Source organism: Danio rerio, chromosome 19 (assembly GCF_049306965.1).
Source record: "Danio rerio strain Tuebingen ecotype United States chromosome 19, GRCz12tu, whole genome shotgun sequence".
NCBI classification, from domain to species: Eukaryota; Metazoa; Chordata; class Actinopteri; order Cypriniformes; family Danionidae; genus Danio; species Danio rerio.
In genome coordinates, this window is record NC_133194.1 from 2,217,183 (window position 1) to 2,232,654 (window position 15,472).

Here is a 15,472-nt window from a genome sequence, read left to right on the forward strand (position 1 = left end):
TAAAATTCCCATACTTCGTTTAAGTTATTTACATGGTACTGTAACGAACCGAACTGTCTTAAACCTTTAGTATTATGCTACAGTACTTTTGTCTTATAGAAGTTTTGTAATTCTGAATGTAATTAATTGTGTAGACACATGCCTGGTGATTTTGTATGCACTAAGAGTTCACTTCATGCCCAATAAATAAATAAAACAAAAATGAATGACTATTAAAGCATATATATATATATATATATGTATATATATATATAAAACGACTGTAATAATAAATATAAAATAAATAATATCAGCGACTGTATAATAAATATAAAATAAATAATATCAGCGACTGTATAATAAATATAAAATAAATAATATCAATCACCGTAATAAAAATATAAAAGAAAATGTAAAAAATATCAGAAACTGTAATGAAGCCTTTTAAAATGAATTAAATCAGCGATTGTAATGTCATATAAAATGAACCAGAAACTGTAATAAAGCATATAAAATATAATAATCTAGACAGCCTGTGTAATAAAGTCTCTTTAATTGAGCAGTTTAATCACAGAAACACTTAATGGAATGAACCAAAAACAAACAAACAGACACATCATCGTCATCATCATCATCCTCTCTGAACACACAAACAACAGTCATGTTACTCAAATTAATCCAACAAAAAAGCCATAATCAGTCCGAACCTCTGCTCGTTTGGCACCCTTGAGATATGCTCTTAATTCAAAACACTATCTGAGACTGAATGGAAAAGCCCCATCCAAATACATTCTGTAAAAATGAAACCAATCTCTCCAGCTTCCGGAGCTGTGTGTGTGTGTCTCAGTCCAATAACCAGTGTCATTTCTCCGGTTAGCAGAGCAAAACTGAGCTTAAATAGACAAACGCAGCATCTGTCCTCGGTTTTAGATGATGATGATGTCAATCTTCATGTGATTTTCCTTTGGGTTTTTCATCGTAGGAGACGCCGTACTCGTTCACACGGCTTCTGTCCACTGGATAGAGCCTGAAAACAAACATAGACATCTCAGATTAAACACACGCGAGATTAAAATCTGATTTATTTCGTATTAAAAGTTTCTCACCATCTCTGATAGAGATACACCAGGAAGACCACGTCGTCTCTGAAACAGGCTAACCGATGGGATGTGGGCATAGTGATGATGAACGCAAAGACGTCATCGATAAACGTATTAAAAGCCTGTCGAGGAAGACAAGTGAGAAAATATATAACAAAACTAAAACTACAAAACTATTGAAACACAATCTTTAGGACATACAAATTTTAGTAAATATAATAAATAAATTATATATATATATATATATATATATATATATATATATATATATATATATATATATATATATATATATATATATATATATATATATATGTATAATATATATTATATTATATGTATATATATTAATAATATATTAATTAATATATAATATATATTATATATTTATATTTAAAAAAAATCAATAAATTAATTAATGAATAATTAAATTCATATATTCATTCATCAAAATTATATATTTTTAATTATGTTGACTTATTTAATTGTTATTTTAACATTTGTGGCAAATAAAAGACTAAAATAAAATTAATAGTAATAAAATAAAATAATAAACCTAAGCCTACATTAATGATACTCAACCACTCAGATATAGAATAATCTATAAATAATGCATTACATGTACAATAGAAATATGTTATATATAAATTTATCATAAGCAAAATAAATCAATGAATAATTTAATTTATTTTTTAATTAATTTTTTATATTTTTTGAATTCATATTTTTAATCTTTTTTTATTTTATTTATTTTTTATTATAAATTCATTCATACATTCATAGAAAGATTTACAGATTTTGTAAAAAAAAAAAAACTTTTATTTTAACATTGACGGCACATTTTAAAACAAAAGGAATACAAAAATATTCTAATAAAATGCATCATTTTCTAAAAAATAACCTGAAAACTTTTTATTTTTTAACATCTCTATTTTTGGTGTGATTCATGTTGAAGTTCAAAAAAAAAAAAAAGATTTTAAAGAATAAAGTAATACAATAACAAGTAATAAAATGACTTTAAAATAAAATGTACATTGAACAAAAGAAGACATGCAAATAATTACATATATAATAGTAATTATGCATGTAATAATACACTAATATGCGTTTAAAGTAAAAAATAAATACAAATAAACAAACTATTTAAATAATTATTTTCTGCTACGTTGGTTACCTAATGTCAATTCAGTAATAGTTAAGCATCGTTACCATAACATTTATGCATTTCAATTTCAATCAATAGTCATTTTGTATTCCCAATCTATGTTAACAGTGAGGTTGTGGAGTGTGTATGAGATTTTAATGACATTTTTTAATGTCTTTAATTTTCTATTTTAGCATTATCGTCTCCTACCTTGTACATGAAGGCTTTCCAGGGCAGATGAGCGACTGATTTCAGCTGTGAAACAAATGATTTGATTTAAATTCACTCATGCATCAATAGTTATTTGAATATTCAGATGTCTTCACAGCACCTCAAACTTAAATAACAAACCTTGTAATTTACAAAGAGTTGAGGCAGCATGAAGAGGAAGCCAAAGGCGTACACACCTGATCACATCAGAAAAACAATCAACAATTAAATATCCATCATTACTATCTGTAAATCAATAAATCAATTATATAAGGCTGAAAATAGACCCTCACCATTGACTAAACTGTTAATAATCCAGGAGTACCAGCTGTTCAAACACAACCAATATTAATCATGCGTTCACTATTCAGCACAAGCAGTCATATTCAGTCATATTTTTACATTATATTAATTAATAATAGAGATGAATATCAAATGCAGAAAGGTAAAATAATAAAAAATATGTATACACAAAATGTAAAAGTGTCATATAAATGTATATGTATAATAAATAATCAATGTAAATGATGTATAATTAGTAAATACAGTAATATACAGATTTATTCATACGTTTATCACTGTATGATGTGACTCTTTACCTTTTATACTTGACAAACACGAGTGCATAAACCGCTCCGCCGACACACAGCGGATACAGCAGATACGACAGATACTTCATCGCCTGCTCGGACAAACATGATCAAACATTACTGCAGATTCATCCGAATATAATCAGATTGTCATGTTAGAGATGAAGATTGAGCTCACCAGAGTGTCATACTCCTCTGTGCGCTTCTCAGATTCATCAAGCTTTCCAAACTGAAGGAAACATTCACCGATAGTTAGCAAACATTCACCGTTTACTGTTAGTAATGAGTTAAGAAACTGCTGGAGTTTACCAGGAATGTGGGAGTCAAGCCTCTCCATATGACGTGGATTTTAAAAGCCTTTTTCACTTTCCACACCTGAAAAACAAGAGCAAACAGGTTCAAATATAGGTACAGTGGTCCCTCGGTTAAAATAACTCACAATAGGTGAAATCCGCAAAGCAGGACTCCTCGCGGTGGTCTTGTTGAGCACAGTTATGACCCATTTTGCATCCTAGAGGAGACTCATTGCTGCTGTCGTCCTTATGTTATTTTCCTCCTCCTTTGTGTAACAAACCGAAGATTTAATCATTCATTTTCCTTCGGCTTGGTCTTTTTATTATTCCAGCATATTTTTTACATGGCGAATGCCCTTCCAGCCGCAACCCAGTACTGGGAAACACCCATGTGTGTCATTCACACACACGTTCATACACTACAGCCAATTTAGTTCATCAATTCCCCTATAGCGCATGTGTTTGGACTGTGGGGGAAACCGGAGCACCCGGAGGAAACGCACACGAACACAGGGAGAACATGCAAACTCCACACAGAAACGCCAACTGACCCAGCTGAGGCTCAAACCAGTGACCCTCTTGCTGTGAGGTGACAGTGCTGACCACTGAGCCAGCCGAACCAAAGATTCATTTGTTCCATAATGGCGGATCTTCTACATTCTTTTAGCGACAACGACAGCTTATTATGAAAAAGTAAAGACGCTAAAATAAAAACAGAAGACATCGTTCATTCATTCATTCATTCACTCTTGCTGTACCTCGATCAAAGAGCCGATTCCTGCAGGCACCAGAACCAGGAGACTCGTCTGTTCATCCAGCAGATACAGGAAGATGACGATAGTGCTGAAACACCTCCACAGCACTGATATATACACACACACACACATTATGTGAGGCAAATTTAGCAAATTTTATAATAATATTAAATTTTAAATATGATGTCTACACTCACTGGCCACTTTATTAGGTACACGTCCAACTGATTGTTAACGCAAATTTCTAATCAGCCAATCACATGGAAGCAACTTAATGCATTTAGGCATGTAGACATGATAAAGACGAGCATGAGAATGGGGAAGAAAGGGAATTTAAGTTACTTTGAACGTGGCATGGTTGTTTCTGCCAAACAAGCTAGTCTGAGTATTTCAGAAACTGCTGATGTACTGGGATTTTCACGCACAACCATCTCTAGGATTTACAGAGAATGGTCTGACAAAGAGGAAATATCCAGTGAGCGGCAGTTCTGTGGTCATAATTGCCTTGTTGATGCCAGAGGAGAATGGCCAGACTGGTTCCAGCTGATAGAAAGATGACAGTAACTCAAATAAGCACTCGCTACAACCGAGCTCTGCAGAAGAGCATCTCTGAACACACAACACGGCCAACCTTGAGGCGGATGGGCTACAGCAGCAGAAGAGCACACCGGGTGCCGCTCCTGTCAGCTAAGAACAGGAAACTGAGGCTACAATTCACACAGACTCACCAAAACTGGACAATAGAAGATTGGAGAAACATTGCTGCTCTGATGAGTCTCCATTTCTGCTGACACATTCGGATGCTTGGCTCAGAATTGGCATCAACAACATGAAAGCATGGATCATCCTGCCTTGTATCAGCGGTTCAGGCTGGTGGTGGTGGTGTAATGGTGTGGGGGAGATTTCTAGGCACATTTTGGGCCCAATAGTAACTATTGAGCATCATGTCAACGCCACAGCCTACCTGAGTATTGTTGCTGACCATGTCCATCCCTTTATGAGCACAGTGTCTCCATCTTCTAATAGCTTATTCAAGCAAGATAACGCATCATGTCATAAAGCTCAATCATCTCAGACTGGTTTCTTGAACATGACGATGAGTTCACTGTACTCAAATGGCCTCCACAGTCACCAGATCTCAATTCAACAGAGCAGCTTTGGGATGTGGTGGAACGGGAGATTGGCATCATGGATGTGCAGCCAACAAATCTGCAGCAACTGTGTGATGCTATCATGTCAATATGGAGCAAAATCTCTGATTAATATTTCCAGTAGCTTGTTGAATCTCTGCCATGAAGGATTAAGGCAGTTCTGAAGGCAAAAGGAACCTAAGATGTACCTAATAAAGTGGCCGGTGAGTTTATATATCTATTATACACACAGAGATAAACATATACATTTTTCATATCCATCTATCTTTCTTCCTTAATATACAAAGTATAATTTACATACTTCAATGTTAATTTCACCACTAATATTTTATTTCCTACCCTGTGTGTGTGTAGTATCATGACTATTAACGAGTTCAAAAATAACACTCTAACACATTTTGTTATGCATGGAGATTATTTACAAAAATACAGAACAACCTTTCACATGTGCAAAAACACTTTGCATGAACATGAAAAGCATGTAAATCAGTCCTGTAAAAGGATTATTTTTGCTGAACAAATCAAACAATAAAAAAACAAAATAGTACACTGACCTGCTTTACTGGACATGCCAACCATGCTCTTCTTGTGCTTCCAGAAACTGATGTCATTTTTGAAAGCCAGAAAGTCGAACAAAAGCTGGAAAAGGACACACAGTGATGTTCGGATGCAGTGAATGTTCAGAACGGTGATTAATCTCAGTGTAAAACCTTAAACTCACATGGAAAGCAGCCACAAAGAAGGTGAGAGCGAGGAAATACAGGTTAGTGTCCACAAAAATCCCCTTGATTTCATCTGCGTCCTTTTCAGTGAAGCCTGAAATACAAAATACAACAGAGAAAGAAGACTTTTATTTTGTAGATTAATGCATAATCTAAATTAAATGTGCTCAATTAAAATGAATCAATTAAATGAGTAAACAATGTAACCTGAGAGGAATATTTCTAATTAATAAAAAATGAATGCCATTAAAATATTTAATACAACAGCTATGGCAATAGTAATAGAACATGTTAGTTTATTATTACTTTATTTCATAGTTAAATTTCTTTCATGTTGAAATTAGTGAATATTATGTACATTTTGCACAATAACTGCATGAGAAATGTTCAAGTAAATTCAGTGTACATCTTATTTGCTTTATAAATAATTTGATTGCCAATCTAAAGCTGTTAAGTGAAGGCAGAAAATATAACATTTATACATGAAGGATAAATATTAATGCCTTTAGTTAAAGAAATGCTTTAGTGCTAATATTTTAAAAATAATTAATAATCAATAATTCAAAATAAATTAAGCACATTTTTGCATATTTTAATAACAACCTTATAGAAACTTTAGCCAAAAAAACACTACGGCATATTTATCCTTCATATATTCTCTTTTATAAGGGGTTTAAACACAGTTGTGTGTCAGCAGTGTGTGAATATAGGCAGCTTCTAATGGTAAACATTTATTAAATCTATCATTTATAATCAGCCCTGATCAAAACAGTCTGCAGTTTGACACTTTGATTGACACTAGTGACTATCTCTCCCTCATTTGCATAGGACGTTGTTTTTGAATCTGCCACTATGCTGACACACTGGCGTTTGTAGCTCCGCCCTCTTCTATAAGAAGCACAATCTCATTTGCATTTAAAGCTACAGTCACCAAAACACCACAATTAGGATCAAAGCCTGAAAGGGGTCAGTTTCAGAGAGTCAGAGAACATGTCTGTGTGGTATTTAGAGATGAAATTTCACACACACACACACACACACACACACACACACACACACACACACACACACACACACACACACACACACACACACACACACACACACACACACATACACACACACACACTCTCTCTAAAGACTTATTTTACATCTTGGTAATGTTTGCTTCTTGATTTGGATATACATCATAAAAAAAGGACTAAATAATGTTTGCATATTGAGTTTCATGTCCACAGAGTCTTACCGAACTGCTGCAGTGAGTAAACGGCGTCCTGCATGTGGATCCAGAAGCGCAGTTTGCCCAGAGCGATGGAGTCGTATGTGATGGTCAGAGGAAGCTCAGTGGAGCTGCTGTTGATCTCCTGCGAAACACATTTCAGGTTAACCCCATTAAGGAACCGATCACAATGAACATGCTTTTCTGTTCTGAGAATGTGAGGCGCACCACACTGCTTCCTATGTCACTAGGCATCCACTTAATCAGCTCCATGTTGTGTGCAAGCGTTGCTGTTGGGTTAATATTGTTATAAATGTAAATCATTCATTCATTTTCCTTCAGCTTAGTCCTTCATTTAATCAGAGGTTGATTAAATGAAAATGAACTGCCAACTATTCCAGCCTTTCCAGCTGCAACCCAATACTGGGAAACAACGGCCAATCTAGTTCATTCAATTGACCCTTCGCTAAGCCACACCCAAAAACCGCCACCCACCAATTGTGGCTTAGCAACTGTAGCTACGTGCAGGGGCTCCGTCAAGGTTTCGAGCGAGTACATATGAATTGTGCAAATCTGATACCCGGTATCCTTAAAGTTTGGATGGGATGGTGGAATTTTTTCCTTTTCAAAACCAAAAACCCAAGAGGAGAAATGCCAGCATGGATCAAGCTCTGTGAGGGGCGCTAAAGGAGCGGAGCTGAGTTGGTTTTGTTTTGATATTCCTGACACAATCAGTGATAAACTGACGGCAATAACTCACACACCTCTTACCCTAAACAGCTCTAAACTGTGTTTCCTACGAAAATACAACGCATGTTATGTTTCCCAGCTGTCTTATTCCTTTTTTTTTTTTCGCTTGACATTTTGAGTAATGCTCCATTTAAGCCTTCGCCATAGTAAGTTAACTTAGTCATAGTTAATTTGTTATTATTAGATTATTTTTAAAAGGTCACCTCTCCTGATGAGCATGAGCTAAGCTGTTGAATGGTTAGCGTAGGAGGCGGCTAGGCTAAGCTAGCTTCAATTTTGATTGAATTATTCTCTAATCGGTCGCCTATTATGTGGTGAATATACCCCTGTAATGCATACTGCAGTCCTTTTTTGTCTGGCTTTCTCGGATATCACACCTGTTCACCAAAAATGACATTATATCCCTGGGAATGTCTGACATCGGCGCACACACATTGTAAAAGCCTGCCAGGCACGAAAGCCTGACAGGCATAGCAACAGTAACTAAGGAGGGCGGGGCTTAGCGAAGGGTCAATTCCCCTATAGCGCATGTGTTTGAACTGTGAGCGAAATCGCCACTGGTTTTTATTTGATTGGACAATTTAAAAAGATGCAACTGGAAGTTGACTTTATAAGCAGCGCTCAAAACGCTAGTGGCGATTAGAAAACCATTTAAAAAAGGCGCCTCTCAATGCAAAAAAAAAAAAGCTTGTTCGGTGTAATTAAGGCCTAACACTGATTACATGATCTATTAAAATGCGTTTCTGTCAATCCAATCACAAGTGGATGATGCTAAATACAGGTGCAAATAGAGTATTGAATGTTTTGAGCTTGACTACTTTCGACAACATCCATGGGTGGTCAAAAGCAAATCTGATGTTTGGAGGCAGAAACATTCTCTTACAGGAACTGATTTTAACACAGTTAAGTTAGAAACGAAAGCAGCATGCTGTTCTAACTCCCAAATACCACGGTGGATTTATACATATCTTTTATAAAGTCTCTGAATCTCACTTAAATTATATGTTAAAATATTCATAATACAAATGATGGACAAAAATGCGTCTTGGATTTAAAAACAAATTTCATGAAAATATAATGCAAATATAAATATTATGCAAATTAGTACCAAAAAAAAAGTCTAAACATACTCCATCATCAGAAAACTAGTTGAAAGTGGACAACAGTGATGCATGTAAACATCAGATGTGAACAGACATTAGTGATCTGATCAATTGAAATGCCACTGAACAGCAGGTGTGAACAGAGCCTCAGTGCGAATGTTTAATATACAGGAGCTGTGAATAAACATCTGAAATGAGAAGAGAATCAAACTAGCACCATTAAATCCTTGACTCTGTTGCTGAGCTCATCCACAAACAGCAGCGGCAGGTAAATCATCTTCTTCCCGCTCTGATACCTGCAAGACAACAACAATACAGAGAATTACGCACAGGCACGGTGATGAAAAAAATAACAATAAGACTTACATTTTATATCTTACTCCTTTATTCAGATATACATTAATTCATTAATAAATGTCATTTTAATTTATTGTTCAGCTAAGAAAGAAGTGGTGCCAACCCGGACCAGCAGTATAACTCCTAAACACCGAGCCATATTTGAGGTTTGAACTTTGGCTAATATAAGACTTGTCTAAATTTTGTAAATGTCATAAATGATATCAACAACAGTACTGTCATTCTTTAAAGGGGTCATGAACTGAGAAACCAACAATATGTTGATCTTTTGACCTATAAGAGCTCTTCAGACTATAAACACATCCTCTAAGTTTAAAACTCAATAGTTTACTGTTCCTCTAAAATCAGCGTATATTGAAGACAGTCTGAGAAAATGCTAGAAAACGGAATGTTCTACTTTATGATGTAATCAGCTTGTTAAGTGTGACGTCACGCGGAGCGGCTTCCGGCGCTCTATTCAACTGAATGGGGAGACTCATGAAATGGTAATAATAAACGTTTACAAAGGGATTTAATGCTTTCGAAAGTCACGATCGCAGTATATATGTGCATGTCTAATATCCGATGGCCATAAAGTGATAAAAATTTTTTTCAATTGTTAAATTTTTGGTATTTGTTATGCAGCAAGCCCAGAGATTGTTGTGTACACTATGACTTTATGTAAAATTAACTTTAATGTGCGATAGGAATAAAAGGTGATCATAAACGAATGATTTCTCCACTCAAATGAATGGTTGCTTGGACCCGGAAACAGTATTACATACGTCACAAACACGTCACCACTTAACAAGCGGATAGTTTGGATAAGCCCCGCCTCCACAGAAAGACAACACCTACTTATGCTACACTGCATATTTAGCCTTGTTAATATGCAAATCTGTCAGCCAATCAAAGTAGACATTTACTTGAGAGTCTACAATAGGCCACACCCACTCAAACAGAGCCCTCTGATGACAAGGAGTGAGAAACGGCACACAAAAAAGGTCAATTACTTATAAATTAGAGGTTTTTATTTGGGATGTAAGAAATCATTATAAGATTTTAATTGGACCTCGGAACAATTCAAAATAAATAATGGAGGTATTTCATGGACACATTTACATTTAGTCATTTAGCAGACGCTTTTATCCAAAGCGACTTACAAATGAGGACAAGGAAGCAATTTACACAACTATAAGAGCAACAATGAATAAGTGCTGTAGGCAAGTTTCAGGTGTGTAAAGTCTAAGAAGGAAAGTATTAGTAGTATTAGTAATTTTTTTTTTGTAGTACAGTTAGTGGTATATCCAGAGAGGAAATTGCAGATTAGGAAGTGAAGTGGAGACTAAATAGTTGAGTTTTTAGTCGTTTCTTGAAAACAGCGAGTGACTCAGCGAGTAAAAAACAGCGAGTACTTACAGGCTGTTGGTCTCGTTGCTAAAGTGCCTCTCCTAACTAAAGCTAGCGTGCTCAATATATAGTGTTTACCTGGCGTTTGGACACACCTCCAGAGTAAAACAATGCCCGAAACTGCGGCGGACGACGTGAAACCGTCCACGTTCGACACACAAGCTCTTATAATAACCAAGGAAACAGTGGCTAAACTTTTCTAGTACTATTCACAACTGAAAACAAGTTTAAATGTCCTATAACCTAACACCTGTTTCACACCGCAAGCGTCAGCGGCGCATGAGCAGAGCATGAGCAGTGCATATGTCGAGCAGTAGCAGCACGCAGGCGTTTGCCTTTCACACCAGCTGCGTCTGCAGCGCGCAGCTCTTCGGCAGCTGCTGCAGAGATCAACCTATCTGTCTATTCTATCTAGTTATCCATGTCTCTCTATATACAAATACACTTTTTAAACTTTTCATCTGCACCAAGGCCCCTCCTATGCTGTTTCTTTAACCTGCAAATGTTTATTTTACAAATTTTATAGATCAAATAGTACTGTATGCTTCTCAAGCTAACTTATATGAGAAGTGTCTACAGTCAGAAGACAATCGCCTGTGATATCATGTCATTTTTTTGATTATCAAGTTGCTGTAGACCTAGTTATAATCATATTTATACAATATAGTTATAATGATATTTATACATGATTAAACTAGTATTACTTTCTCCGCTTCAGTGTTGTCCAGCGGCAGAATAACAGCTCGTTAATTCATGCTCGTGCAGATGATGAGACGGACAAAAGTAACCAATGCATGCCATTCTTTTACTTATTTTCGCCAATTAAAACTTTCTTGCTCTGCTCAGCTGCACAGAACACAGCGAGCTCACATAATCCAGCATGCGTGTCGCACTACACTACCCACAATACACTTCGCCATGGACTACAAATCCCGTAAATATTCCATTTCCCCTCTCCTACAACACTAGTGTGCAAAAAAAAGCAAAACTGATAGTAAAATAGTTTTACATTTGGTTTTGTAGTTCGGGCCTAAATAAATATTTGTTGCCGTTTTTAATCGTTTTAAGTTCATTTGAATGACTATATATAAACCATTTGACATTATTAACGTATTTATTGGGTAAAATTGTTAGTTTTTACTGTCATTCAATGTGTTTTGGTCATTATCAAAGCACTGTCACTTTAATTGAGCGTGAGCAGCGCGTCAAAAATAGACCCAGCGCCGAAACTATCGCTGCACTGCTGCTTCGGCGACGCTCACGCCTCGCTCTGACGCGCTGCAGCTGCGTGCGGTATGAAAGCTCCCATCTGTTAACATGGACGCCGAAAACACACGCTCTGCTCACGCGCCGCTGCCGCTTGCGGTGTGAAACAGGCGTAACACAAACAGCTGAAAACAAGTCCTCAAACCATACACAACAACTGAAACAAGTCTAAATGTACTTACAGGCTGCTGGTCTCGTTGCTAAAGTGCTTCTCCTGACACTTTAGGGTATCAAGTTAAAAGCTCCAGTATTGTGGTAACAGCAGGTGGTTAAATATAAAAGCAGAGGTCAGACTGATGTACTCACACTCTCATGTAGCGATGAACATCTCCAGGAAGTGCCTCGCGGTCAAACAGGAAGTTCTCGGACACCACATTCAGCGTCAGACGGGAACGCCAGTGAGAAACGGGACGGTCCAGCTCAGAGTCGCTGCTCTGCTTTTGCTGATCTGGTTTCTGAGCACAAATCAGATTCAGTAACTTGAACCTGAAGAATAAGGTCAATCGCCTATTAATCATCAGTCTGAGGCGTCTCTTACCTCCGGCTCGTCCTGTCCTGTGATCAAGCTGATCTCTGGAGGTTTGGGCAGCATGTATGTGGTCAGTTGAGTGACTAGATGAACCTGATGTGGATCCTGCCATGGAGAGACTCCGGCCTGATGCAGAAACACCATGGCGTACAGCGTGCCATTCTTGCGCGTCTTTTTGGGCAAAGACACATTCACTAACCTGTAAAAGACAGATGTAAAGCTGTGAGGTGCAAATCTGGCGTTGGACATTTGGATTTCATTAATTTTCCTTCAGCTTAGTCCCTTAATTATCAGGGGTCGTCACTGAGGAATGAATGGCTAACTATTCCAGCATATGTTTTACGCAGCGGATGCCCTTCCAGCAGCAACCCAGAACTGGGAAACACCCATACACACTAATTCACACACGCTACGACCAATTAAGTTCATCAATTCCCCTATAGCGCATGTGTTTGGACTGTGGGGGAAACCGGAGCACCCTGAGGAAACCCACACCAACACAGGGAGAGCATGCAAACTCCACACAGAAATGCCAACTGACCCAGTCAGGTGCTTAAACCAGCAAATTTTTTAAACTTCATTTTACTTGTCACAAAGCATGTAATGTCTGATGGCAATTCATTCCATGTTTTCATTCCTCTATACATTGCAGTGCGTTACTTTGCATTAGTTTTTGAAATGGGAAGCACAAAATGTCCTTTTAATGCATGCCTGGTGTTAAAATGATGACTAGCATTACTATACTAAAGCTGACAGTACAATACACTTGGAACTCTTGACACAGAAATATTTCTTATGAAACACAGCAGAGAAACAATTACCTTATGCTTCACCAATAACCAACCTAAAGTTTTATCTTAAAAGATATTTGGATATTAAATGTGTATATTAGGATATACACACAGATGGCCATTATCTAAAAAATCATGACATACTTCTCAAACTTGGTGTTGACGTCAAACTCTTCCTCTCTGTGGATCAGACTGTGTCCACCGTCAGCATTGGGTCTTAATGCAGTGTAGACGCTCAACTGAGAAAATGAATAAAGGATCATTCAATCGGGATTAAACATTATATGGCATAAACAGAATAAAAAATGATTTATATAGATCAAAACAGTAGATTCAAATAAATAACATAGATAAAATAAATAACGTAGACTCGAATTATTAAAATACAACACATTTCTATCACAACACATCTGTCTATCTATCTACCTAATATTCTATCTATCTATCTATCTATCTATCTATCTATCTATCTATCTATCTATCTATCTATCTATCTATCTATCTATCTATCTATCTATCTAATATTATATCTATCTATCTGGTATTCTATCTGTTATTCTATCTATCTATCTATCTAATATTATATCTATCTATCTGGTATTCTATCTGTTATTCTATCTATCTATCTATCTATCTATCTAATATTATATCTATCTATCTGTTATTCTATCTATCTATCTATCTATCTATCTATCTATCTATCTATCTATCTATCTATCTATCTATCTGTTATTCTATCTATCTATCTATCTATCTAATATTATATCTATCTATCTGGTATTCTATCTGTTATTCTATCTATCTATCTATCTATCTATCTATCTATCTATCTAATATTATATCTATCTATCTGTTATTCTATCTATCTATCTATCTATCTATCTATCTATCTATCTATCTATCTATCTATCTGTTATTCTATCTATCTATCTATCTATCTATCTATCTATCTATCTATCTATCTATCTAATATTATATCTATCTATCTGTTATTCTATCTATCTATCTATCTATCTATCTATCTATCTATCTATCTATCTATCTATCTATCTATCTATCTATCTAATATTATATCTATCTATCTGTTATTCTATCTATCTATCTATCTATCTATCTATCTATCTATCTATCTATCTATCTATCTATCTATCTATCTATCTAATATTATATCTATCTATCTGTTATTCTATCTATCTATCTATCTATCTATCTATCTATCATATCTATCTATCTGTTATTCGATCTATCTATCTATCTATCTATCTATCTATCTATCTATCTATCTATCTATCTAATATTATATCTATCTATCTAATATTATATCTATCTATCTGTTATTCTATCTATCTATCTATCTATCTATCTATCTATCTATCTATCTATCTATCTATCTATCTATCTGTTATTCTATCTATCTATCTATCTATCTATCTATCTATCTATCTATCTATCTATCTATCTAATATTATATCTATCTATCTAATATTATATCTATCTATCTGTTATTCTATCTATCTATCTATCTATCTATCTATCTATCTATCTATCTATCTATCTAATATTATATCTATCTAATATTATATCTATCTATCTGTTATTCTATCTATCTATCTATCTATCTATCTATCTATCTATCTATCTATCTATCTATCTAATATTATATCTATCTATCTGGTATTCTATCTGTTATTCTATCTATCTATCTATCTATCTATCTATCTATCTATCTATCTATCTATCTATCTATCATTAAGTAAGCAAGTGTCAATCCATGCATGCAGCAATGTGGCAGTCCCAGAAGAGCTGCACAGGCCTGATTCAACATGCACTGTTCATTAAATAACGCTTGTATAAATTAGTTTCTGACCTGCAGTCTGGGTTTAGCGGCCAGGTATGGAGAGATGCAGCTTTCGGCTCGGCGTTTCTCGCAGGGTTTGGTGTAAACGATGCCGTACATCACCCAGCATGTGTGCAGCACATACAGCAGGAACACCCCCACTATCAGGCTGGTGAACGAGGTCTTCGGAAACATCTTAACTGCACGCAGATCCCGCCGACAATAATAACATGCTCAATGACATGCTGGAGATGAAGAAAAGGACGAGGAAGAGGATGAGCTGTCAC

General features: G+C 35.7%; 1 protein-coding gene across 1 annotated transcript; it reads right to left on the minus strand.

Annotated features, from left to right (window-relative positions):
* Positions 1 to 515: 515 nt before the first annotated feature.
* clptm1l (CLPTM1 like) lies at positions 516 to 15,451 on the minus strand. The gene is given in 17 exon segments (NM_001002380.1): positions 516 to 1,006; positions 1,086 to 1,201; positions 2,434 to 2,478; positions 2,575 to 2,630; positions 2,727 to 2,761; positions 3,033 to 3,115; positions 3,202 to 3,252; positions 3,333 to 3,398; positions 4,075 to 4,178; positions 5,777 to 5,861; positions 5,944 to 6,038; positions 7,191 to 7,308; positions 9,234 to 9,312; positions 12,335 to 12,483; positions 12,567 to 12,756; positions 13,493 to 13,587; positions 15,216 to 15,451. Coding segments are annotated over 17 exon segments (1,617 nt in total). The 5' UTR covers positions 15,381 to 15,451; the 3' UTR covers positions 516 to 921.
* Positions 15,452 to 15,472: the final 21 nt, after the last annotated feature.